General features: G+C 35.6%; 1 protein-coding gene across 21 annotated transcripts in view; it reads left to right on the top strand.

Annotated features, from left to right (window-relative positions):
- The window catches only part of SOX6 (SRY-box transcription factor 6), a 705,024-nt gene that overhangs the window by 666,524 nt on the left and 12,381 nt on the right, over positions 1–26,119 (top strand). For 18 of the 21 annotated variants that reach the window (XM_031933892.1, XM_031933891.1, XM_031933893.1 and 15 more), the window contains 2 exons: positions 16,583–16,816; positions 19,396–19,612. In XM_031933892.1, the coding sequence (XP_031789752.1) occupies positions 16,583–16,816; positions 19,396–19,612 (451 nt within the window). The remainder of the gene's footprint in view (positions 1–16,582; positions 16,817–19,395; positions 19,613–26,119) is intronic. The other 3 variants (XM_031933898.1, XM_031933900.1, XM_031933905.1) reach the window with 1 other exon arrangement.

The following is a 26,119-nucleotide window of genomic DNA, read 5'->3' on the forward strand; positions in this document are numbered from 1 at the left end:
GTTTTTGTTCAATGGGTATTTACACCTGAAACATGATGATGCCAAAGTTAGGTCATAGTACCAGAGGGGAAAGGTTATGTAAGAATGCATCGTCATTTGCTATATACTATAAACTGCCACATTTAGGAATAGGCTATGGCATGTAACTCTGATGTAATATCCCAAGTCTCAGACCTGGAAAAAAGCATTTCATAAGCAATATGTTCAATCATTTTAAGTTTATTTTAGAAATGCAAATTGAAGCTTACTGGTATCAATATATGTATATGTATTTTTTTACTTTGGTGGTGGAGAAATTGCTCATGGTGTTCCAATATAAGCTGACTCTTCTGTGGGAAGGTTGATACTACATAGGGACAAAATGAAACAGGATAATAGCTGCTCCATGCTGGACAGCTACAGAACTGTTCGTGGAGAAGAAGAAAAACAATTGTCAAATGTCCCTGAAACTTCATTGCCCTCCATTTATTTTAATTCCATAGTCAATAATTCAAATCCTTTGTAATTCCAGTGAGTCCTTTATTTAAAAAGCTGATCTGTAGGTTCACAAGATAATGGTCTCTTCTTCTGGCTCTGTATGAGCAGTATGGTCTGACTTCTGTTCCCATATATGAGAACTGCGGAGATGTGAGATGGTCTTTCTTGGTTGAGCCCTATGCCTAGTCATTGTATTTGAGTCTGTATCATAGAGAACCTTTTGAAATATATTTTTAGCATTTTGGAAGAAAAGAGGCTCCATTAAGGAATAAATTGCATTTTTCAGTTAACTTATGAGTTTATTTAGTAACTCCCTGAAGAGTAGAATGTAAAATATAGCAAACATCACCCAGGTATGAGGAAAGTCTACAAAGGGAACACATATGAATTAAGCACCTGCTATGTTCTTGGTACTGGAATAAGCATTCTACTACTTCTGTTGCCATTATTACTGCTACCTATTTCTAAAAGGAACTACTGCTTAGTGAGTAGGTATTGGGTTCCAGTCACTGTGCTAGGAAATTTACATGTACGCCCATTTATTTCTCACAAAGATGCTGCAAGGTAGAAATTATTAGCTCTCTTTTATAGAGAAATGAAGCTACAGTTTAGAGAAAGAAAATAATTTATCCAAGGCTACTTAGCTAGGAAAGATCAGATCAACAATTCAAACCTAGATCTGTCTATATGGCATCTGAGCCATGCTGCCTCCTGTTTTTCTCCAAGATGAGCAACTAAATTGGTTGCCTTTGTTGGATTAGCTTTTTCCTATAGTTTTCATTAAAAAGCAGAAAATTTTAATTAGAAATGGAAACTGAAAGTTTTTTTAATCCATTAAACCACAGAAATATTAGGCACTTTTCAAATACTTTCACCAGTTCTCAGGGTGAAGAAGTATTGGTGGTCCACCAGATTGGATTGATCTCTAAAATCCTTGATCTCCTTTCAGTACTGTTCATTCCTTAACCCTAACCTTAAAAAAATAATTAGTTTCTGCTGCTCCCATAATCTGCATTTTCCATTCTAATGGAAGACAGATTCCAGCCAGTTAAATTAATCATGTTAGGAGTTTTAAAAGCTAAGTTTGGATGCCATTGAAACAATTCAGCTGACCATTGAAGAAATTCATTCTGATGGAAAGTGTGAAATTTGAGATAGTTACATTTGAGTGCCCGTTGTGATTTTGCCATTTATTAACTGTGAAACTTGAACAATTTTAATCTCTCTAAACCTCAAAGTTTCCTCATTTGGAATGAGGAGTATGGATTAGGTAATCTTTAACATCCCTCTCCTGTTAGAGTTCTCTAATTCAGTGAGTGTGTTTTATCTATTTTATAATGAATCTGATATTTAAGGGAAGTCCTAATGTATGCTTACTTGAATGCATATATATATATATATATTCGCACACACACTACATCATTAGAATAGTTTTCAGATTTAATATTTCCAAAAATCTCAGACATGCCTTACCATCCTTCCAAAGTTTTTCTAGAAGTAGAGAAGCTGACATCTCAGAACTGTACAGTATGGCTAGTCAATCAAAGAAAGTAAGATTGGAACCAATAATCTGTGAGTCCCACACAACTACTATGGGTACATTTTTCACATCAAAATTATTCTTATTTTATAGATGTTTCAAGAAAGGACACTTAACAGAATATAAGAAATAAAATTAAATTTCTACAAGATTTGATTTCAGAAATTCCCAGGTTCTAATAGAACATGTGGGCATTAGAGACTCCCTCTAAAATTCTCACTGTTGAAAATGTCCACTGTACTGTGCTAGTAAGCATTTGAGTATTTACCTTATGCCATCCTGGCTACTAGACCCTGGGGATAAGGGTAGCAGCTAAGGATAAGACACAATGCAGTTACCACTGTTTCGGGGTACATAGTCTAAAAGAAAGTAGGTACATAAAACTGGTAATTTGGATAAAATATGGCAAATGTTAAGATGGAGGTACACAAAGGGTACCACCTGTCAGAGCCTAGGCTACTTATTCTAACCTGGCAACCAGGTAAGACTTTCATGGGATAAATAATCCCTGAGATGAGTCTTCAATAATGAGTGATTGGAAGATGGCCAGGTAATTTCAGGAAAGGAGGGAGAAAACTCAGATTCCTAGTATGTACACACTCAACACAGTGTGTAGAGAACTGGAAGTAGTTCAGTGTTATAACACAAAAAATGTTCCAAGTAGAATAGCCAGAGCTGGTACTGGAGCCATAGTTAGAGGGCTAGGTCATGGAGAGCCATCTGTGCTGTACTAAGGAGTGTGAACTTCATCTTGTGGGCATGAGGGAGCCATTGAAGTGTTTTAAATATAGCAGTGGCCTAGTCCGAATTGCATTTGTGACAGATCATTCTGGCTGAAATTAGGAGGAGGTATTTAAGTGGAGGTTAAAGGATTTAAAACTGGGTGTAAGAATATCAGCTGGAAGGCTAGTTTTTATAATACTCCAGCAAAGATAGTGAAGGCTAAGGCAATTGATGAAGATTGAAATGAGAGAATGAATTTAGTAGTATCTTTGTTAACTAACTCCTGAGACCTGCTTCATCTTGCTTTGCACTTCTTAATTTCACGTAGAGTCTATGACAGGAGCTAGAGTTGGATAAAGCCAAAAGCTGCTGAACAACACGAATTATTCAGTCTACCAGTTTTTTACCAGCCTCTTTATTCTCCAAGGGCGTCTTCTTGAACCTGAGCCCAGTTGTCCTGAGAACTGGTTCAAACTTAAATGATGCCTTTTTACCTGGGCTCAACAGCTTGTAAGCCCTCCTCCTATGTATAAATACAGCATATAGATAATAAGCGGAATATTTGATGCTCTATGCTACCTTCAGGTCATTAAAATAAAGAATATAAGTTATCCCAGCTGCCCTTGGATTCTGTAGTTGAAATAAGATAAAGGACTCTGTTTAGCTATCTGTGTAAAGTAAATATAACTTGAGAATTTTTTAAAAAGTAAACACAGGCATCAAAACTGAAAGAAAGAGACTCTTGAAAATACAGGCTGGTATATCACTGGTTAGAATTTCCTTCATTTTGCAAAGCCACCAGCCACATGCATCAGCTCACCACAAAGTCATTAAGCCTTTTTAAGCTCAGATGAAAAACATTAACAAATACCACAAAAGGCTTTAGTATAGCCCCTTTGTTCATTCACATATGGCACTTTATAACTCCTGCGCCACTCCGGTCGTGTGTTTGTTTAAGCTGCCTCCATCAGGCTGGTCCTGAAAGAACAAAAGACATCTTGAGCAATCCTAAGCAGGAAATGGGCTAATCTAAACATGGTTTGTGACACTTTAAGTAGAATAGAAAGGGGAGGGATTGATTAGTCATTAATGTCCAATTGGCTCCATATGGATGTTGCAATAATAAAGCCCTTTTTCAGAGCAGTAGCAGAGTTATTGAATTAGAGGTTTATGTTTCCTCAGAGCTGACCTTAGGGAATTCCCTTTGGTTCCTCTTGTTGATCTTTTAAAGAGAATGGAGTTTCTAATAGAAAAAAAAATAGAAGTCTTATCCACAGTAACACTTGCTCATAATCCTGTAACCAAGGAATGCATTAATTTAGCATTGTTTTAATCCTAGCTATCATTTTAGTCCTTAGTGCTTTCTCTACATACCCTTGCATCTTTGGTGGGGCAGTATTTCAGAGAACAATTAGACAATGGCATCAACTACATAACTGGTAATGGGCTCTTCTAATGTGCTTAGCTGGGCAGGGAAGTGGCATCCTTAAAGGGGGAAAATAATGTTCCAGCCAAGAAATGGTGGGCTTTGAAATTCAGAGTTGTTTCAGGTTGCCGAATAGTGATTGGGGTAGCTTTGGTGAAGGGGTGATGTACTAGGCTGAAAGTCAGAAGATCTAGGTTCTAGATCTGGCTCTGCTTCGTATTACCAGCAACTGGTTAATCAGGGGAAGGTGCTATTATGTCTCTGAGTCTTACTTTCCTCATTCATAAAGTGGGTGAAAAGATATCTGCCTTCCTGCTCATTTTAAAAGATTGTAATGAGGACAAAGATAATGTAATTAGTGAAAGCACTTTGTAAATATTATTTTATGCAAAGTTACTTAGTACACCTGGTGTTCCTATCCTAGAAACCGACCTCTGGCCTAGTCTATCAAAAAGGTAAATTGCTCTTTAAAGAAATACTTTGGTACTCTGATTAATGAAATGTTTGTTTCCAGCTGAGAGCAGTGGCTCATCCTGTAACCCCAGCACTTTGGGAGGCCAAGGCAGGGAGATCATTTGAAGCCAGGAGTTCAAGACCAGCCTAGCCAACATGGTGAAACCCTGTCTCTACTAAAAATACACACACACACACACAAGATTAGCTGGGCCTGGTGGCTCACGTCTGTAATCCCAGTTACTCAGGAGGCTGAGGCAGGAGAATTGCTTCAACCCAGGAGGCAGAGATTGCATTAAACCAAGATCACCCGACTGCACTCCAGCCTGGGTGACAGAGTGAGACTCTGTCTCAAAAAGTAAAATTAAATTAAATTAAATTAAATTAATAAAAATAAAAAGTTTGTTTCCAAAGTGCCCAGTGGAATTTTTTATGTGTACATTATATATAACTAGGCCTTTCTATTCATATCTCTCTCTCTCTCTTTCTCACACACACATTCTCATCCTCTCTCTCTAGTTTATTTGGTGAATTTATTGATCTAGATAGCTTCAATAGTTAAAGTAAATAGGGATTTGTTTTTACTAGGGCTAAAGAACCTTAAGATGAAAACAAAGATATTAAAATTAACTTATGGTCTTCCTCAACATTCAGCAAATGAAGAATTAACACTTTAATTTAAAGTACCACAGATAATTCATCTTTTGTTCCTGTAGTGTTGGCTCTTGCATATTCACCAATCGCTAGCTCAGAAGAATTCTGTATCCATATTTTGCATTTGTCTTCCTTAAGTCATTTACCTATCAGTAGGTCACTCTTTGCTAATATATCTAGGTAATTTTTACAAAAGATACAGAGAACAAAGCATACTCTACACCTCTGGCATTTTTTCTTCTCAGAAGATGAACACATCACTTCCTCACTTCCTTAATGATTAAGGCTCTTGCTCAGCCATGGAATGTATTTTGCCTGCCAAATAAACCACTAGGATAGCCAAATCCTTTTTCTTTTTTTTGCAAGAAGAAATCAAACTTGAAATCCAAGCAGCCTTCCTATAATGAAAGTAAGTTCACATTCTGGCAGAACAGGAATGATAAGTTAGCAGTAGGTTTCCATAATTATAGAGGGACATCTATCAGTCAACACAATGAATTTGACCTCTATTGTATTAAGATAAATTTGGTAGGATAAATATGGTGAAAAATCAAATCTGTGTAGTATTAATACTCTCTTTTCTAATTTCAATCCCCTTCTAAAATTTCATCTTCTGCATTTTTGTTTCTAATGCATTCAGTATCATTTTCTCTATTAACTCAAATAAGGGACTATCAAATGTATTATGTCACTCTTCAGAATCCCGCAGGAGAAAATTTCTATTAATAGAAAAAACTATTCTATTAATAAAATGAAGTAGTCTGAAATACTGTGATTGTCAACAGTTCTGTCAAGGAACCCAATAGTGATACTTATGTCTCTTTCTCTTCATAAGCAATCAATTATAGTTTTTTTGCTGTTCTTAATAATTCATTTTTGTAAATGAGATTATCTTTGAGTTCACAATGGCCTGAATATGCCACCTACTTTTCAGGTCCACAGAAAAAGTAACCTTTCAAAAAAAAGAGCATTTTATTTGTTGGATGGTTGGTTTTCTGCTTTTTTTGTGCAGTTATTTTGTTGTCATTTTTGCCTTTTTTAAACTAAGAGTTAAAACAGTTTTATTTTGAGTAGTATTCCATTGTATGGATATATCACAATTTGTTCATTCTCCAGTTATTTTCCTTTTTTCTATTATTAATAAAACTGCTGTCATATTCTTATATAAGTCTATTTTTGACAGAAATTTTAATTTGGTTGCTGGGTCATATGCAAATATGCATTTTAATTAGAAGAAATTGCCAGAAAATGGTTATGCTGTTTTATACTTTCACCACCAGTATATTAGAGTTACAATTGTTCCCTATCCTTGCCAACATTTAGCACTTAAGCCATTCCAGTGGATGTGAAATGCATCTCACTGTGATTTCAATTTGCATTTTTCTGATGATTAATGATAGGGAATACCTTTTCATCTGCTTATTGGCCATATCTATATCCTTTTTTATAAAAATGTTCATTTAAGTCTATTGTCCGTTTTAAAATTAGAGGTTTTTGGTCATTCTTTATATGTATCCTGGATGCAAGTTCTTGTCAGACATGTGTGTTCTGAATATTTTTTCCAGTATGCGCTTTGACATTTTATTTTTTTTAACAATGACTTTTGATAAGCAGAGTTGTAATTTTTATAAAGTTTAATTTAACAGTTTTCTTGTATATTTAGTAATTTATATGTTGTATCTAAGAGTCATTTTACTTTAAAGTCACTAAATTATTGTTTTATATATATTTAGAGGAGTGTTATAGTTTTTTCTTTCTGGATTTAAGTCATGATTCATCTCTAATTGTTGGATATAATGTGTGATACAAGATCCAAGATTTTTTCCCAATGTATCTATCAACTTATTCTAGCAGTATTTGTTGAAAAAACTATCATTTTCCACTTTAACAGCCTTGGTTTTCATTAAGGTAGTTTCAATCCTCTAATTTTCTTCAAGTTTGTTTTAGTTTGTCCTGCTGCTTTATTTTTCATATGAATTTTAAAATCAGTTTGTCACCTTATATGAAAAAAACTTTGGATAATTTTTATTGGAATTTGGTTGAATCTGTAGATAAATTTGAGAACAATAACACTGTAACAATATTGAGTCTTCTGATTAATGAACATGGTATATTCCTCCATTTTTTTAGGTCTTTAAGTCACAAATGTTGTATTGTTTTTAGTGTAGATGTCTTGAATACCTTTTTCAGTTAAATTTATTCCCAAGTATTTTATTATCTGATACTATATATATAAATTTGAATATTATTTTTTAATTGCTGCTAGTATAAAGAAATATGATTGATTTCTGTATTTTTTATTGTTTATTGCAATACTGTTAAATTCACTTATCAGTTCTAGTATTTTGTAAATTCCTTAGGATTTTTTATGTAAACAATTATATATGAACAGATGACATTTATTCCCTTATAATTTGTATGCTTTTTATTTTTTTATTTTTTATTTTATTTTATTTTATTTTTTTGAGATGGAGTCTTGCTCTGTTGCCCAGCCTGGAGTACAGTGGCACGATCTCGGCTCACTGCAGCCTCTGTCTCCCAGTTTCAAGACATTCTCCTGCCTCAGCCTCCTGAGTAGCTGGGATTACAGGCATACAACACCACGCCCGGCTAATTTTTGTATTTTTAGTAGAGCGGGGTTTCACCATGTTGGTCAGGCTGGTCTTGAACTCCTGACCTCATGATCTGCCCACCTTAGCCTCCCAAAATATAAAGTATGAGTTTTTTATTTTTTTGATTGTTGATTAACAATGGTGAGAGTGGACATCTTTGCCTTGTTGTTCATTTTTGGAGAAAGCATTTGGTAGTTCACTATTATGATGTTACCTGTAGGTTTTTCTTAAAAGCCCTTTATCAGACTGGGAAAGTTTCCTTTTAATACTAATTTCCTGAGCATTTCCAACATGATTGAGTATTGAATGTTGTCAAAACCATTTTCTGAATCTATTGTGATTACCATGTGTTTTCTTTCCCTTTGTTCTGTTAATGTAATGAGCTACATTGTCTGGATTTCAAATATTAAACCAATTTCACATTACTGAGATAAGTTCTATTTGGTCATGATGTATTATCTATTTTTTTACATTTGGCTGGATTCAATTTGTTAACATTTTATTTTAAAATTTTGCACTTATTCTCAAACCTCTGTCAAGGTGTGCTGCCTCATAAGCTTATTTAAGAAGTGTTCCTTCTTCCTCTACTTTCTTACCTTTATGCAGTATTATTCTTATTTTCCTTAAATGTTTGAAAGAACTTACCAGTGAAACCATTCAAGGCTTCAGTTTTCTTTGTGGATAAGTTCTTGGTTATAAATTCAATTGATTGATTAGCTATCAGTGTATTCAGATTTTCTATTTGTTCTTGAGTGAATTTTGGTAGTTTGTGTCTTTCAACAAATATGTTCATTCTATCTAAGTTGTCAAATTTATTGAAATTAAGTTATTTATAATATTCCCTTTTTATCTTTGTAATATGGATAGTATCTACAATGAAATCTCCTCTTTCAGTCCAAATACTGGCATTTTTGTCTTCTCTCTTTGTCTGTTGACCCATCTTACTTAGGATTTATTAATTTTGTTCTTCTTAAGTTTCTAACCTTGGCTTTGTAAGTTGTCTTTATTATATCTGTTTTCTGTTTCATTGATTCTTACTCTTTATCCATTCAGAGAAATCACTGACTTTTAATTAGATAATTTGATTTATTTCTGTTTAATATAATTATTAAATTTGTTGGGCTTAGGTCTTACACTTTAGTATTTTTTCACTATTTGTATTTGTTCCCTCAGTTTTTCATCTTCAATTTCTCCTCTTCTGCCTTCCTTTGTGTTAATTGAATCCCTTTTAAGGTCTTTTGTTTGAAGTACTCTGTTGAATTTCTAGCTATACTTCTTTGTATTTTTTACTTTTGTTTGTTTGTTTTTTGTTTTGAGTCAAGGTCTTGTTCCATCACCCAGGCTGGAGTGCTGTGGCCCAGCCTCAATCTCCTGGGCTCAAGCAATCCTCCCACCTCAGCCTCCTGAGTAGCTGGAACTACAGGTGCATGCCACCATACCTAGCTAATTTTTGAACCTTTTGTAGAGACAGAATCTCAGTATGTTGCCCAGGCTGGTCTTGAACTCCTGACCTCAAGAGATCCTCCCACCTCTGCCTCCCAAAGTGCTGAAATTGCAGGCATGAACTACCTCGCCTGACCTCTTTGTATTTTTTTAAATTAGTTTTTCTAAGAATTCACTATCAAACCTTAATTGAGTATCCTTACAGTCAAAATTTTATCACTTCATGTAAAATAAAACGAGCTTTAACAATCTAATTCTATTTATACACTCATCTTTTGTGGTAATATGCTATTGTTCCATATTTTACCTTTTTATATGTTATAAATCCCACAATACAATGTTATATTTTGTATTAAATAATTCCTTGCCTTTTAAAAACATTAAACAATTAGCTGTTTATTAGTGAAATCCAGAGAAGAAAAAAATGGTCACAAATCATTTTTGATATTCTTCCTTTCTTTCTGTATATCTGGTTTTTATTGAGTGTTATTTCTTTTCCTCTTGAATAATTTCATTAAATATCTCTTTTGGTGTTTGTCTGCTGGTAACTCATTCTTTTAGCTTTTAATCATTTGAGAGTATATTTCATATTCATTTTTGAAGCATATGTTCACTGGATAAAACTCTGAATTTATTTCCTTTTTTAGAGATGTTCCATAGTCTACTGGGCTTCATTGTTTCTAGTGAATAATCAGCCCTTATTTGTAATTTTGTTTCCCTGTGAGTAATATGTCCCTTTTCTCTGGAATTTTCTCTTTGTCTTTGCTTTTCAGTAGTTTAACTAGTTTCTAGGTGTGGTTTTGTTTGTATTTATTTGGCCTGCATTTCCCTGAATGTCTTAAACCTCTTAGCTGATGTTTCTCACGAAATTCGGGTAATTTTCCGCCAGTATTTGTCTTCCTTTTATTTATTTATTTTTTATTTTTTGGTCTCTGAGTCACATTTTCCTGCTGCTTTGTACAACTCATAATTTTTTATTATATATTGTATGTTGTGGATTATCCATTGTAGATACTCTGTATTCTATTATCTTCCTCTGAAAAATTTTAATTTTGGGGGCAGGAAGGAGTTAAATTACCTGCTGTACACGTTGAACTTGTGGAAACTTAGTTTTTGCATTGTTAGGGAGAGTCTTTTCCAATTTTGTTTTTAGTCTTAGGGCAAATCCTTAGTCCTGGCACATAGAATTTATTCCTAAGGAGTTGCCCCTCTGGAGTTTCAGTGGAAAGCCCAAGGTGTGTATGAATTCTTGCTAGCTTGATAGGATTCAAATTCAAATTCTGTTTCTCTTGCAAAGGACATCAGTTGAAATCTCTTTTTAGATTTTCCAGATACACAGCTCTATTTTATCGTTGGGTTCACTTGAGTCTTCCAAATACATGGCAAGTTCAGGGATCAGCAGCCACTTGTAAGTTCAAACTCTGTCTTCTGACACATTAAGCCAATTAGACTGAGTTTCTATTTGTATTCTAGCCACTCCATGCTATGAAGACTGGGAAGTGTCTTCATGGGAAAAACTATGAAAACAGAATTTCATTTAGTAAAATGCCTTTCATTCTAGGATGGAATCCACTCCAGTTTCTGTTTAGTTTTGGTAGCTCTCAGGAATCTTCAACACCTATGGTTTTTTTTTTTGTTTGTTTTTTTTTTTCATATTTTTTTCAGAGTTTATATTTATTATCTGTTGGAGGATAGGTCTGATATGAGCTATTCTGCCATTACCAGAATTTGATTTTATAATACAACCTTTTGTGCCAATATTTTGCGTGTATCACATTAATTCTGTCTGATAAAATGTAAGTTTTAATGGGCCCTTGAAGAGGTAGTTACTTTATTTTTCTCTATTCTTTATTATCAATTCACTGGTAATCATTGAGACTATTCAGTGGTAATTTCTCATTTAGTTTTCCATTCTGATCTCTTCTGGAACATATTTTTTCTATGTTACTCTTCTGCTTAAAAACCTTAAAAGATTTCTTAGCTTGGCATTCAAGGTGCTTAGCAAATTTGGTCCCTATTTGCTTTTCTGGTTTCATCTCTTAGTACTCCCCTCTTTCTTTTTCATTTTTACATAAACCCAAGCCATCACCAGCTTCGTTTTATTCCCTAAAATTGTCCTTTGCTTTTGTTATAAACTGTGCCTTTGCTCACACTGATTTCCTCGCCCAAAGTAGTTTCACATTCATACCTGCTGGTAAATTATTACTTCTCCTTTAAGATGCCGCTCAAGCACCACTTCAACTTTGAAGCCTCCCTAATATTTATCTCTGTCCACTCCAATTGTGTTAGTAGCTTATTTTCCCTGCTCTAATAGTATTTTTAAATTACCTCTGGTAGCATCGTTTGTAATTTTTAATTTATGTGTCTTCTCACATTGGACCAAATTCCTTAAAAACAAAGTACATGTATTATCTGTCTTTGTATACCCCATCACAATGCTGGGTACATATGAATTGTGTCAGAAGTGTTTATGGAATTAATAGATAAATAAATGATTACTAGGCACATTATAGAATTAACCAGAGTTTCCCTTAGGGATAACTTTTTATATGCACAAGCACTCACTCATTCACTCGGATATCCCTTGGAATTTAACCAGGAAGGGGCCTCTCCAGGATTAGTTCAGGACCATTTCCAGAGGCTGTGATGGTGAAACTGGCCTTCTTTCCAACCCACCTGGAAAAACTCAATTTTGTCTTCTCTTTAAATCATTCAAATCACAGCTTTCTGAGGAGATTTTTGCCTTGGCAATTTCTATTTTCTCTCTGCAGATTAACTATCTTTAACTGAAAGTTTGCCTTTACACAAATGGAGATGAAGGATGAATTAACCAATTTGAGCCTTCTAGGGGAAGTTGTACAGAGCAGCCTCTCCTGACATACAGGGACCTTGCTTTCCCTTGAAGCCTACTGTGGTGCTGTTGATCTCTTGGCCTTTCAGTAACTGTCATTTGGGACTGCTGTTGCTAGCAATTAAAGACTCTTAGGTCAGCTGGAAAGCCGTTTCCAGGTACATAGCTGTGGGTCTAGGCTTCTTCTAACTGCTTTCCATGAAAAAGCATACGCTGAACTCACAAATGACTCTGCTGCTATTAAAAGGAGAAGAAGCTGCCTCATAGAATTATGAGCCATTCCAAGTTCTGGATTCTGATGCAGACTATTGGCTATTTAAGAATGAAATGTTTGGTGTTTTGCACTTAATGATGAATGGAGCAGTATGAAATCATACAATATGCATATTTTTAAAATTAATTATAACAAAGTGAATTTTAGACTTCAGATACACAGATTAATAGTATACGTTTTGAAAACAATTTATAATATGCAATAAAATTTTTCTTATGTGTTTATAAGGGTTTTCCAGGTATGTAATTTCCATTTTTAAATTTCTGAATTTGTACACACACATACAATCGTAAGTATTTCTACTGTGGCAACAATTCCTTTACCATTTTGTTTCAGAAGCAAAGTTTAGGGACACTTTCTAAATGTTATTTTGACTTTGTAGCCTCTAATACTTTCTTAAAATTCTGAATCTAAGCTTAACTCAAACTTAGATTGTAAATTCAAGTAATAGATAAGTTGTCAGCTTTAAATGAAAAAAAAAAAGTAATACTGAGAAATGTTTTCTATCAAAATATTTAAGAAATATTCGTTGAAAACATCTTTCTGCATAGTACTCATATGGATGCTTCAATGAATTCCATATAAGTCTTAAATGGCATAGTCACTTCAAAAAGACAGAATAGAGGAAACCCTCAATATGTATTTGTGGGGCATTTGTGGTTTATATTACTGTATTTTCTGTACATTACCCAGGTGTTAACTCAGATATTATAAATCTAGGGAAGGATAGACTCCCTTTCTAGGATGTTAGTGGTGGCAGTGAAAGCAAAGGTGAGACCATTTTTATATGCAAATTTGGTTTGTTGTTGTTTTCATTGACTTTCTAATTAAGGAGAGTGACCTCCTGGGCATAATTTTCATAGTCGTAAAATAGCTTTAGAGTACTACGTATCTGGGAGATAGAACAGGAAGGGGGCAAAAATAGGAAGAGTGGGAGAAGGAAAAACAGGAAAACATTTTCCAAGTTATGATTTTGCAAAGGGCACTGCAATCTGTGTGGTGTTAAAAGTCGCTGCTGTAGTTGATCAGGTATCAGATTCGCTTTAAAAGTAGTTTCAAATGTTGGCCTCCCTGGGTAAATCTCTTCTTCCCAAATCTTGGTTCATCTGATACAACATTTCTAGTTTAGTTTAGGATGTCCCCATTCATTTGTGGTTCACTCCTTCTGGAAGAGAGAAGAGGTGACCAGAAAAAGGAGATGTGCACATGATCTAAAGCACTTTCTATTCTTTGCCTTTTTAATTCATGTTTTTGTTCTGTGCACTGTGCTTGAATTTTTCAACTTCTGGAAGCATTTCATGTGAGTCCCAGAAAACTGCTGTGTAATCAATTCCTTATCCTTCAGCTCCTGAAGGTAATATGTGATGTAGGAGGAAAAGTAAAGGTCAGTGCAGGGTAGAGGTCAGACTTGAGCTCTGTTCCTCAGAAAAAGGGTAGAAATTGGTAAAGTAGAAGAGAGTAGGAAGGATATGTGAAGACTGTGGTATAGCATGAGTGGGAGAGAGATTGGGCATATGTGTGGCATATCTGGGAGACTCAATTGGTACCAAGTAGAGAATCTAGAATGTTTATACTAAAGCTAGCATCTAAAAATCCACTATGATCTCTGTCAGTCTTTGGGACAGTAGAACTTCCCATTTACAATGAAATACATATTTTAAATGAAGAAATAAATGGAAGCTGACTATTTGGTTTTGCTAGAGGTGAAGAGAAAGCTACAACAGAAGAAGCAGGTCTCGTATGTTAATCACCTGTGGCATAGCAGTTAACTTAGAATAATATTGAAATGTTTTTGCATCTGACATTCTCCACAAACCTGTCTCCTTTTATGTGAATGCATGTCAGTATATAAATTGCTGAATCCATGTCAGCTGTAAAGTAATGGCACTGAGGGCATCATAAATTACCATGGTGATCCTCAGGAGAAGACACTGTCGTATCTGAATGAGTGTTTCACTTCCAGAGTAATGTATGCCTTCATCTGGCCCAGCAGTCAGCATATTGCCCTGTGTTGATGGATATTGTCGGCTGGAAGCTACACTACATTTCACTGCACAATAAACATGGCTGTCAAACCCATATAAAGTGAAATCAATTTATCCTGTATGGTCAGTGCATTTTAAATGAAATTAATGTACTGTGGGTATGGTGGCAAAAGTTATCATATTAATTATGCATCTTGGGATCTAAGACTTTTCATGTAAAGGATCATTCTATCTAGTAGGCCAAAAAGAAGGGCTGTTTAGAAAATATGTTATTTTTGTATAGTCTTCAGAAAGTAGCCTTTCTGCTCTCCTTCCTGTTTAGAAAAAAATTCATGTTAGCCAATCCCACCCTTTTATACTGTCTTTTGTTTGCAGTAAATGATGACCATATTTGCTAAAATAATAGTGCACTATAATGTTGTAATTTATTACTGGCTTTGACATAAACAAATTTCTACTTAACCAAGGTATCTAAAAATAGAGAGGAAGGGCCAGAGATTGATTGAATCATGTTGGTCCTGTATAATAACTTCACTGAGCAGAAAGGATTTACTTTTTCCAGAAAATAGAAATGTTGATTTTAATGTACATTTTGCTTCTAAACTTCTGGGCATAGGCTTTCCTGTTATGCGGTAGAAGCCTTGTCTGAGGCTATCAGTCCGACCACTTTGCGTTTAATTATAGAAGTTCTCAATCTGTGGGAGGTATTCAGGAGTTGCCACATCACAAAGTATACATCAGTATATCACCCTGGTATAGGGTGCATGAAGACAAGTAAGAGCCATGTTCATTTATTCATTTATTTATTCAATCATTCATTAATATAACATATTTTACTAATTGAAATCCTATGTGCCAAGTACTTTAATGAATCCTAGGAATAGAGCAGTGAATAAGACCCAGCCCTTGTCCTATCTTCAAGGAGCTTTCAATCTCGTATGTTACTAGAGTCAGCTCTTTGGAAATTATAAAACATCAGGAATTTAGGCATAGTTTCATAGATGTTAAAGAACTACACTTAAACAGAAAAATAGAACAGGATGCTTGAAATAAATGCCTCTTAGTCTATGACTTTTGCATATGAGTTCAAAACCAAATAATCTTTGCTTAATGAATATTTTATTATCTGTTATGTGAAAAATCCTGAGGATACAAGAATGAGTACAGCATAATCACTAACTTTAGGTATCTCATATTCCTGAGAGGAGTGGAAAGGAGGGAGATACTCACATAAACAGTAATTACTATGGGGCATGTCTCCTGAAAGCAGGAGGACTGAGTGCAGCCTGGGGAACATCATTGCAAATTCTGTTCCTTTAGCCTGAATTACCCTTCCCATCGGACTTTACTCCCTCTCCCACTCACTTGCTGATTCCTATTCATCCTTGAAGACTCAGTTTAGACATCTCCTAGGAAACGCTAGCTGACCATTCTGTCTGGTGCTCTTTTGGTGCCCGGTTAACATCAGTATAGTAGCACCTCTTACCCTCTTTGTTATCATTGTCTATCCTTACTCTCAACTGTGAGCTCCTTAGAAGCAGAGGCTGTTTTATTTACCAGGTCTCCTTAGCACCTGGCATAAAACCTAGGTTACAGTAATTGCTCAATTAATATTTTTCATAGAATTAATTCATTCAATCATAAAACATGTCAACATTGAAGGATGAATGGGATTTAGCATGAAGGAGTAGGAGAAGGGTCTTCTAGGCAGTGAGAAGAGCGCAGGTGAACACAATATTGTGAAAAACAATTCTATTTGGGGTAAACATATAGAGTGGTTGTGATCTGGGGCAAATGAGTCTAAAATGACTGGTAAGAGCATGCTTTTGAAGAAAGGAATTATAGCAGGAAAGTTTGCCATAAGGTAATGTCATTCATTGCTCTATAATCACCTCCCATTTATTGTAGTAAATGTGGTAGGGTGTATAAAACACACACAAAATTAATTATTAGTGTGCCTTTGAGGGCTACATCAGAAGAGCCTGTAGAATTGTCCTTTGAACCTACCTTCTACTTCCAAGAAGTCACTTAGAAAAGAAGAGGAAGACCTGGGGAAAACAGCTGATCCAGGTGGCAAGCTGTGTGACATTATCCACAAAATAACACTTTCCATTCATCTTCTTCTTCCTGCCCTGACATTACAGGAAGTAAAGCAATGAATGGCTCTGCAGCTAAACTACAGCAGTATTATTGTTGGCCAACAGGAGGTGCCACTGTGGCTGAAGCACGAGTCTACAGGGACGCCCGCGGCCGTGCCAGCAGCGAGCCACACATCAAGCGACCAATGAATGCATTCATGGTTTGGGCAAAGGATGAGAGGAGGAAAATCCTTCAGGCCTTCCCCGACATGCATAACTCCAACATTAGCAAAATCTTAGGTAAGTGCAGCAGCGCAGCTAAAGCTGATGATCTCCCCCCGTGAGTCCCATGAGTGCCACCAGGGTGGGAAGCAGGGGCATAACTAGGATCCTAAGGGAGATTGTGGCAGGCACAAATTAGACGAAGGTCAGACAGCTGCCGCAGGAGCCTTCGTCATCACATGTGCCTCCCCCACCCCATAACGTGGCATTTAGGTTTGGGAGTTATTATATCCACCAGGTGCCAGGGCAGGACTGGCTAAACACTTATTTTTAAGACAAAACTATTTATAGTATGTGTTAATACTGTGAATTTAGCAACTCTTGAGAGGTCACTGCTAAACAAGAATCATGGAGACAAGCTTTATCTCTTTTTACTGTGCAGTTCTCTTAAATTCATACATTGCTATGAAGTACTCATAGACCCTACAGTTTTCTGTTTTAGTGCCCTTGGGTTGATATGTTCCACTGAAAGAATTCATCAAGGAATAGAAACACAAAATGGTGTGAAATTCATGGAGTGCAGAACCGTGCCTCCGATGATCACTTTAAAACTTGTAAAATAAATCTACAATTATTTTAATAGGACAGACTAGTTCAAATTTCATAGCAGTGAGCTGAACACATGAACCACAGGGCAAAGCCCAGTTTGTGGTAAATTGCCAGAGTGATTCTCTATTTCTCAGGATTAAACTCAAGCCTTGTTCTATTAGTGTAGAGCTTGCCTAGTGCGGATTGTACAGTTTGGAATTATTGTGCTCAACATGTTAAACATATTTTATTCAACATGCAGCATTATAGTCAACATGTTTCCTCTTTAAAAAGGAAAAACACAGAAGGCACTGTTCTACTTAAGCTGTCACGATGTGACAAAATCTCAAAGGAAGCCGTTTAAGAAGCTGAAAAACATTAGAGACTTAAACTGTGGTTTTAATTTTTTAAATGTTTTGTTCAAAAGTAATAAATATTTAACCTGAGTAAATATCAGTGATCTGGACATGCACAGATACACGTGTTTTGTCATTGTATAAATAGTTTAACTTGATTCTGAGGAATTTTGAGGCAGTGACCTCTAAGAAAAATTTAAAACATACATAAGATCAAATAGTGGTGAAGTGTTAAAATATGTTTTTCTTTTTTTTCTTTTGATTTTCTAATTTCAAAATGGATACTAAATGTCACTACAATTAAGTGTGGTTTTCATTTTCAGAGCTTCAGAGTTACTCATAGGGATGTTATTCTTTTGAATTTAAATACCTTTCAAACCAAAATGTTCCTAGTGGACATACATTTTTTTTTTTTTTTTCTAGTTAAACGACATTCTAAAAAAAAAAAAAAAAAAAAAAATCAGTGCTTCTCTGGCCTTACAGTTTTATATCTAACTTGAAGATTTTCTTATTTTTCTGCCCTTTTAGTAGCAATATGAGTAAGCTTTCAGATGGGCACAGAGCCTCTCTCTTTCCATTTTGGCAGCTATGGGGAATCTATATCATTTGTGTGCATTCTGTGAAAAAATTATTAAGAATATAGTAAGTATATTCATTAAAATATAAAGTTTTAAGTGCAAGCATTTCAAGAGCACCAAGAATTCTTTGTTAATTGGGGCTTTAAGCTGCTGGAAACCAGCAGAACAGAGAGAAGCATATCTGCATAAGCCTTCTACACAACTTTTGCACAACAATCAGGAAAGAGCAGGGATGGATGTGCTATTAAAGCAGACCAGGATATTGCTGGCTGCAGAGAATATTTGTACAACTTTTCCATTTGTTTATGTACGAAAAATCTCCACTGAAGAGTAGCTAACATCCAGCCTGCACAGCTGTTACCGCTTTATTCACCAACGAGACACAAAAATGCAATTTGATACATGTAAAAAAACACATCCCCTCTTCATCAAGTGTTTAGATAATTCTTTATAAACAATATTAGAGAAGTGAATACTTATCCTTCTTCCTGTATAAACCATATTAAAATTTTTGTACTTTTATTGGTACAGCTTTGAATGAACGTTTATAGTACTTGAAAATGGTATATATAATTCCAACGGTACCTTCCGGTTCTAAAGCTATAACTTCTTAAGTAGAGCTTAGGTTTTTTAATTACCTAGGCCATGGGAGACTTGTGCACAGTAGTTTTTCATATATGGAAGGATTTCAACATCTGCTGACATCTTGTCAAAGGATAGTTGCACTAAAGATACTTGGAGTTTGGGAGATGTTTGAATTTCTAGGACAAAGAAAGCTTTTCCTGAGAATCCTGTCATGCTCAAAAGTATGCTTAGGAAGTTTAGCCTTTTAACCCTGTTGAGAGGATAGGCAGATGGATGGGGAAAGATCTTGGTGTAGGCGATGATCTTTAAGCAGCAAAGATATATTTTAAAACGTATAGTAGCATCAGTCTTAAACTATTGAGGGAAATAGTACGAGAAAGTGTTATATGCTTTGTACTATAAGAGTATAGTTGGGATAGCAAGTGCTATGTGGTAATTGGAGCCACCCAGCACACAGATGAGTGAAGTGGTGGAAAGGTATATCTAGTTGTGTTTGCCTAGAATATGTTGCCTTGACCACTTGGGTACTTAAGGCTATTTTTATTTCTAGGATCTCGCTGGAAATCAATGTCCAACCAGGAGAAGCAACCTTATTATGAAGAGCAGGCCCGGCTAAGCAAGATCCACTTAGAGAAGTACCCAAACTATAAATACAAACCCCGACCGAAACGCACCTGCATTGTTGATGGCAAAAAGCTTCGGATTGGGGAGTATAAGCAACTGATGAGGTCTCGGAGACAGGAAATGAGGCAGTTCTTTACTGTGGGGTAAGTATTCCTGAATTTAGCCACCTGGGCTTTTCTTTTGCAGTAAGTAACTATAGGATGGCTACTGGCAGTATGTTTGGGAAGGAGATTAGGGAAAGAGGAGGTTGTGACATACTGAAGGGGCTTGGCCATGAGAATCTTTGCTGTGTCATAGGGGCACTGCCTTGCACCATGGCTTTTGCTCAAATCAAGCCAAACCTGGAAGAGCTCACTCCCAGCTGATCACCCCTGTCATTGTCTCCCAAGCCAATTTAAGATGCTTAGTGCCCACACGCAGAGTTTCTGCTGGTTTATTTAAGCAGACACACAGGGAGAAAAAATAAAAACTAACCTTAAGAAATCCCCAGAAGCTTTCCAGCTTCTCTGGGTGGTGCTTCTGACTCTAATCACAATAGTCTGCTTTTGTTGTGGGATCTACCACAAGATAATTGGCCTTGACATTGGTTAGAGGATCTCATTTTTGGGATAAGATCCAGAACTCCTGTTGCAGTAAATTATTCTGTGGTGGGAGCAGTAACAATGTGTATTTTCTTGCTTAAATCAGAAACTAGACATGCTTTTGATATCTTCAAGTCTGATTTCATGTCATTTTGTTTAAAAATTAGGTAATAGATTTCTGGTATAAATTTCGACTTGGCTGACTGGCTGTCTGCATTCAAAAGAGGCCCCTCATAACCACAGTAGTCAGGATAAGTGGGGATGCAGATAACTGTAGATTCCAACATACCTAGACCTAGAAGCACAGCAGGGTGGCAAACCCAGAGGGCCATTTGAGGCACAGACCTGAAGCAGCTGGACTCAGAGTAGGGAAACACTTGGGAAAGAGCTTGAGAGAGAGAAGTGGAGTAAGCAAGAGGGAAGCTGCATTTGCTGTGAACTTGGAGGAGAACTGAGGAGCTGTGCTGTGCCAGAGAACTAAGAGAGCTTCACTTGAAGGTAGAAAAAGAGATACCTTAAAGGAGAAATAAAGAGCAATTTACTTTTAAGGGCACTCAAGAGGTAACCCCATGGAACAAAAAGTTGGTTTCAGAGCATATGTTTAAAAAGAATAGTAAATAGAGTAAGAAAACAAAGCCAATGAAAGTAGTCTGGGTCATGAATCTGTGCAATACACTGCAGCGTTTTGGGGAGGAGCGTGGGCTTTGGAGTTTGACTGCTGGGGTTCACATACTGACTGTGCCATCTATCTGGACAAGTTATTTAACTTCTCTAACTTTTGTTTTCTCATGTGTAAAATGAAACGAATAGTAGAAACTATCTTGTATGATTGTTGAGAGGATTCAATGAGGCAACACTTTTAAAAGTACTTTATATAGTGCTTAATACAATATCAATAAAGGTGAACTCTAGCATTATCATTACTATTTAATACGTATTTCGTATCACAGAAAACCGTATTTTATATCACACCAGATGATCAGTGAATTTCTTTATACCATGGCAGAACCTTTTAGAGGTAGAGAGAAGCTTAAGCCACTTTATTATAAAATATCCCAGTATGTTAACAAATGAAGACATGACAAAATAGGATTACCAAATTCCTCTATATTATAAATGTTTGTAATTTTAAAGGTAATGCATTTAACACTAAAAAGCACAATGCGGTGTAATTGGGCTATTCAGATAATTAGAGGTTTTATGAAAAATACTAATTCATAGTCCACTTTAAGATTGTGTGATAAACATTCTCTTTTAATCCTGTTAGTACATCTCTAAGATTGTGTATAATCTCTTTTGAACAATCCAAAGTTTAAGTCTGAGACCTTTTGTGATTCCTGCCCTTGTCCTCAGTCATGTTCCTTGTGTGTATAGTGATACATAGCGGGGTTGTTTCGCCAGTCTGGGAGGCTACTAAAGGTACTGTTTTAATACCTTGATGTAATACTTATTTGAAAATATGAGTTGCAGTAATACTATTGAATTTAGTTCCCTTTGCCAAAAGGTACATTAAAACAGCTCTGGATCAAAATACCACAAGTACCAATGCATGTAAAATAAAAAACTAAAACAATTTAATAACATCTATTATTTATTGACTATCTAGCATATACTAGGATTTTAGATATATAGTCCCATATTTCTCTAAATAAGATAAAGAAGTTGAGTTTTAGAGAGTTCTTGTGGCTACAGAAAGGTGATAAAGAGCAAAGGTTCAAATTCAGGTCTTGGCCCTCATCATGCCAAATGACTGAGGAACTGTCTTTACCATTTTGTCTCAAAATATGCCTCATGGCCCTATGTGCGCAGTCATGAGTGTGGCTGTGCCCTCTGAGCAAGAGCTCTTAGCACTTGGAGAAAATGAAGTCTCTGCTTGTGGTATATGGTGCATAAAAAAGAGCTTTGAAATTTAGAGACTAAGTATCCTGTTCTTGATAGTATAGGACAGTCCTTTATGGAAGGATCGTTTTAGACTGCAGAATAGGGCTACTGAAGAGCAGGCAATGATCACAATGTCTTATTCTTTAATATCAATGCTGAGCATTTTCCTCTCTGCCCAGCTTTGATAATGCTTGCTACATAGAGCCAGGTGTCATTTCTGCTTAAGGATTTTTATTCTCTTTTAAGTGGTTGTAGTTGATAGATTATTAATTTCCTGAGGTTTATCTTTGGAAATTGATCTTTATTAGATATGAGGTTATTACAAGAGTTGAGCAAAAAACAAACAAAAATTCAAATATTGCTATTGATGTCTTGATGGAATGGGGTGAGATCAATTTTTATAGCTGATTTTGAAAGGACATGCATAACTTTCAAGCCAATAAAAATGCTTATACTGCTCAACATTTTCATGCATTTTACTGACTACACAACTGTGGCTGATGAGTTAGATTTTTTTTTTATTACTTAGATATTATGAAATGAATTTATCAATAATATGGAATGGAGCAAAGTTAGCTCTTGCCTTGGTTTTAACCTCTTCAGTTTGCAGAGTATCGAAATGTTGTAATAATCCAGATAAGAGTACTATTAATGTAGAGGGACTATTCATTAGGGTACATATAGCTACAATGATGTCTTCACAAGAACTGTGACCAAATATACTGCCATTTATTTGAAACTTATTTGGTAATTTACCTATGAACTCATAGAGAATTATGCAGGTACATTCAGCCCTCCGTATGTGTGTGGATTCAACCAATTTTGGATCAAAATTTTTTTTAAAAAAATTCCAGAAAATGTTACATTATTGCTAAAGTACACTATGTAGTTAGGTCTACAGTGTTTGCATCTGTATGGAACATCTACAGACTTTTTTTTCTTGCATCTATTTCCTAAACAATTCAGTATAAAAAGTGTTTACATAACATTTATATTGTATTAGCTATTACAAATAATGAGATTGTTTAAAGTATATGGGGAATGTGTGTAGGTTATATGCAAATACTATACCACTTTATAAAAGGGACTTGAGCATCCTCAGATTTTGTTATCTGTGGGGGGTCCTGGAAACAATTCCCCATGATACTGATATAAAACCAGTATAAAATATTAAATTTGGGGCTACTTTTTTAGCAATGATAAAGATAAATTCTTGAATACTTACTGTGTGCTATGTACTCTGCCAAGTGGATTATACAGATTATTGCAAATAATTTGCAAGATATGGAATATCATTCCCACTATACAATTGAAAAATGCAATATTCAGAGATGTTAAATAATTTGTCTAAAGCCACACAGCTAGTAAATGTCTGAGCTGAGATATAAACCAGGTTTATGTGAATGTGAAACATATGTCCCTTTTACCAAAGGCCATTGGTAAGGACATGACATTACACACAGGCGGTATAGTGGAGTGGTTAAGAGCATCAATTCTGGAGTCAGACTAGTCTGGCTCAAATACTAGATCTGCACCTTCTTGGCTGTAGGAAGTAATACATGGCAGTCTTTATCCATCTGAACTCTCCCCTTGCCCTTGGGAAACATTTATTCCTCTCTACTCCAGTTTCCTCATATGTAGAATGAGAATGACAATACCAATGACATATGCAGGACTCTTCTTGAAGACTGAGTAACTTACTATTTGTAAAGTGCTTAGAACATTGCCTGGCATATGAAAAGCTTTAAATTCAAGTAAATATTATTATTCTAGAAAAATAATACTATGTGCCAAGTATATATTCTATGTTATATTAAAATACTTATTTTAGTGCCTTGTATTATATGTGATTTGAACATTTGCCATTTTAATCTTAATTTTAAAGAGGTTGAATCAATTCTATTTAAGACACTTATAAAATACAATTACATTAGCATAGATTAGCCATACTCTTTTAAGTATTGTCCTTATGTAAAGACCCTGGATTAGAACATTCAATAGGTAAAGTGAACAGATTAATATTATTTCTGTTCCTTCCTGCAATATCAGCTACAGAGATATGTGACGTATAGGCTTATCTCCTAATGAAACAGACTTCCTTGTCTTTATTTATACACTTTGAAGGGTCTGAAGGATCAGCAAACAATGGGGCTTTGCCAGCATAAATATGTAGTTACTTTGTAATTGGGAAAGCTAGATTACACTCCAGAAATATTCCTGTAATTTTGAAGTCATGTAGCAATGGTGGGCTCTATCAGGGCCAGGTTTTACTCTTTACTTAGACTGGGAGGAAGAGTTCTTAAGTATCTCTGTTCATATCAACTCATGTATATACTTTTACAAACATCCACAAATGTTGTTTTGCTGTGCACATTCATTATTTGCAAAGCCCAATACCTGCCAGCTATTCCTGTTTGTGAAATCTGCAGTGTTTGAATTTTGACTTTGAAATTGATCTATAAAGGAAGGAAAAAATGCTTTTTAGGAAAGTAATTTCTGATAGACAAAGCTTGAGCCTGCTGGCTGGATTTCTTATTTTGTTCATTGATTTGTTAGTCAATTGGTAAGGGCCTCCTTGAAACCAGCTATGTGTCCAACACTTTGCTATATTAATATGGTACATGAGGCATTATTTCTGTACACATGAGTTTCAGAAAATTCTATAGTTGGAGAAGCCAGATACATATATGAATAGATTAGCATATAATAGTGTGTTATACACACACATACACACACAAGACATGGCACAACACTGCATATAACATTTTATGAACTACTGATCTTCATTTTGTAGACAAGAGCAAATAAAGCTCAGAGGAAGAGAGATTATTATGCATTATGGGCAAGCATGGGGCATTCTTGAGGAAGGAACTTGAAGTTTGGGTTGGTCAGACTTACGGGAAGTAGATTCCTGCTTTAGCATGGAGGAGAGCATGAACACATGGGGGAAAATGTGGATATATTCAATGGTTAAAAAAAGGAAGTAGCCTAAGGCTTTTTCCTGGCAGTAAAGGAAACATAAGATGGGTAGGGTGGAGCAAGATTTTGGAAGCCATTGAAAGCCAGGTTTCTTCAACTGTAATTAGCTATGTACAGTTAGTTGTTTTTTAGTCTCTTTTTATGCTGATAATGATAGTAAGAGAGCAAGATCAGCGTGATGGTTAGCTTCTGATTTTGCATCCACAGAATTAGTTGCAACATAGAAGGGGCGTCAGATGTTATATACTTCAAACCATTGTAGGAGTCTTCCCTAAGTTCTACTTGAACTCTTCCAGGGGTAGAGAGCTCACTGCTTCCCAAGGGAGCTAGTTCCTTTGTGGAACATTTCCTAATGCTAGCAAGTTTTCTTTTCTGTTAATTAAGCCATAATCTGCCTTCCTGCTACTTTGCAGGTTGGTTCTAATCTTCTTTCGTGTCTCCTAGAACAAATCTTCCCTTTGTTTATGAGAATAGCCATTCAAGCATCTAAAGATGGTTATTTTCATACAGCTATTCTCATTACATCTTTTCTTCCCTGGAATACATTACCTAGGATTTTCATTTGTTTTTCTCTCATTCATTCATTCATTCATCCTATATATTTAACAGATATTTACTGAGTTCCTCCTATGTTACAAGCAGTCTGAGTTCTGGAACTACGTCAGTGAAAATTTTTGTCTCTTGAAGCTTATATTCTAGTGATAGAAGTCAAACAAATAACAAACAAACAAATAAATAAATAATAGTGAGAAGTGCCTTAAACAAAGTAAAGTAAGGAAAAGGGTAGGAAGTTTCAGCATATAGGGTGCAATTTTAAATAGGGTGGTCATGGAAAACCTCACTGAGAAGGCAACATTTGAACAAAGGCCTGAGTAGGTAAGGGAGCAAGCTGTGCAGATATCTGGGAAATGTAGGCAGAGAGAACAGCAACTGCAAAGGTTTTGAGGAAAGATTGTGCCTACTTTGTTCCAAGAAGAAATAAAGAGACCAGAATGACAGGAGCAAAGTGAGTAGGTAGGAAGAGTAATAGAAAAGACTTGTAAGCCATAGTCTTCATAACAAGGAACCAAGTTATGAAAAGACTTGTAAGACATTGTGAAGAGTTTGTATTTGACCCTGAGTGAGATGGAAAGGCATTGATGAGTTTTAAGCAGAGGAATGCTTTCATATGACTTAGGTTTTGAAAGGGTCACTCTATCTGCTATGTTG

The sequence above is a fragment of the Piliocolobus tephrosceles genome, chromosome 13 (assembly GCF_002776525.5).
Source record: "Piliocolobus tephrosceles isolate RC106 chromosome 13, ASM277652v3, whole genome shotgun sequence".
In the NCBI taxonomy this organism is placed as follows: Eukaryota; Metazoa; Chordata; class Mammalia; order Primates; family Cercopithecidae; genus Piliocolobus; species Piliocolobus tephrosceles.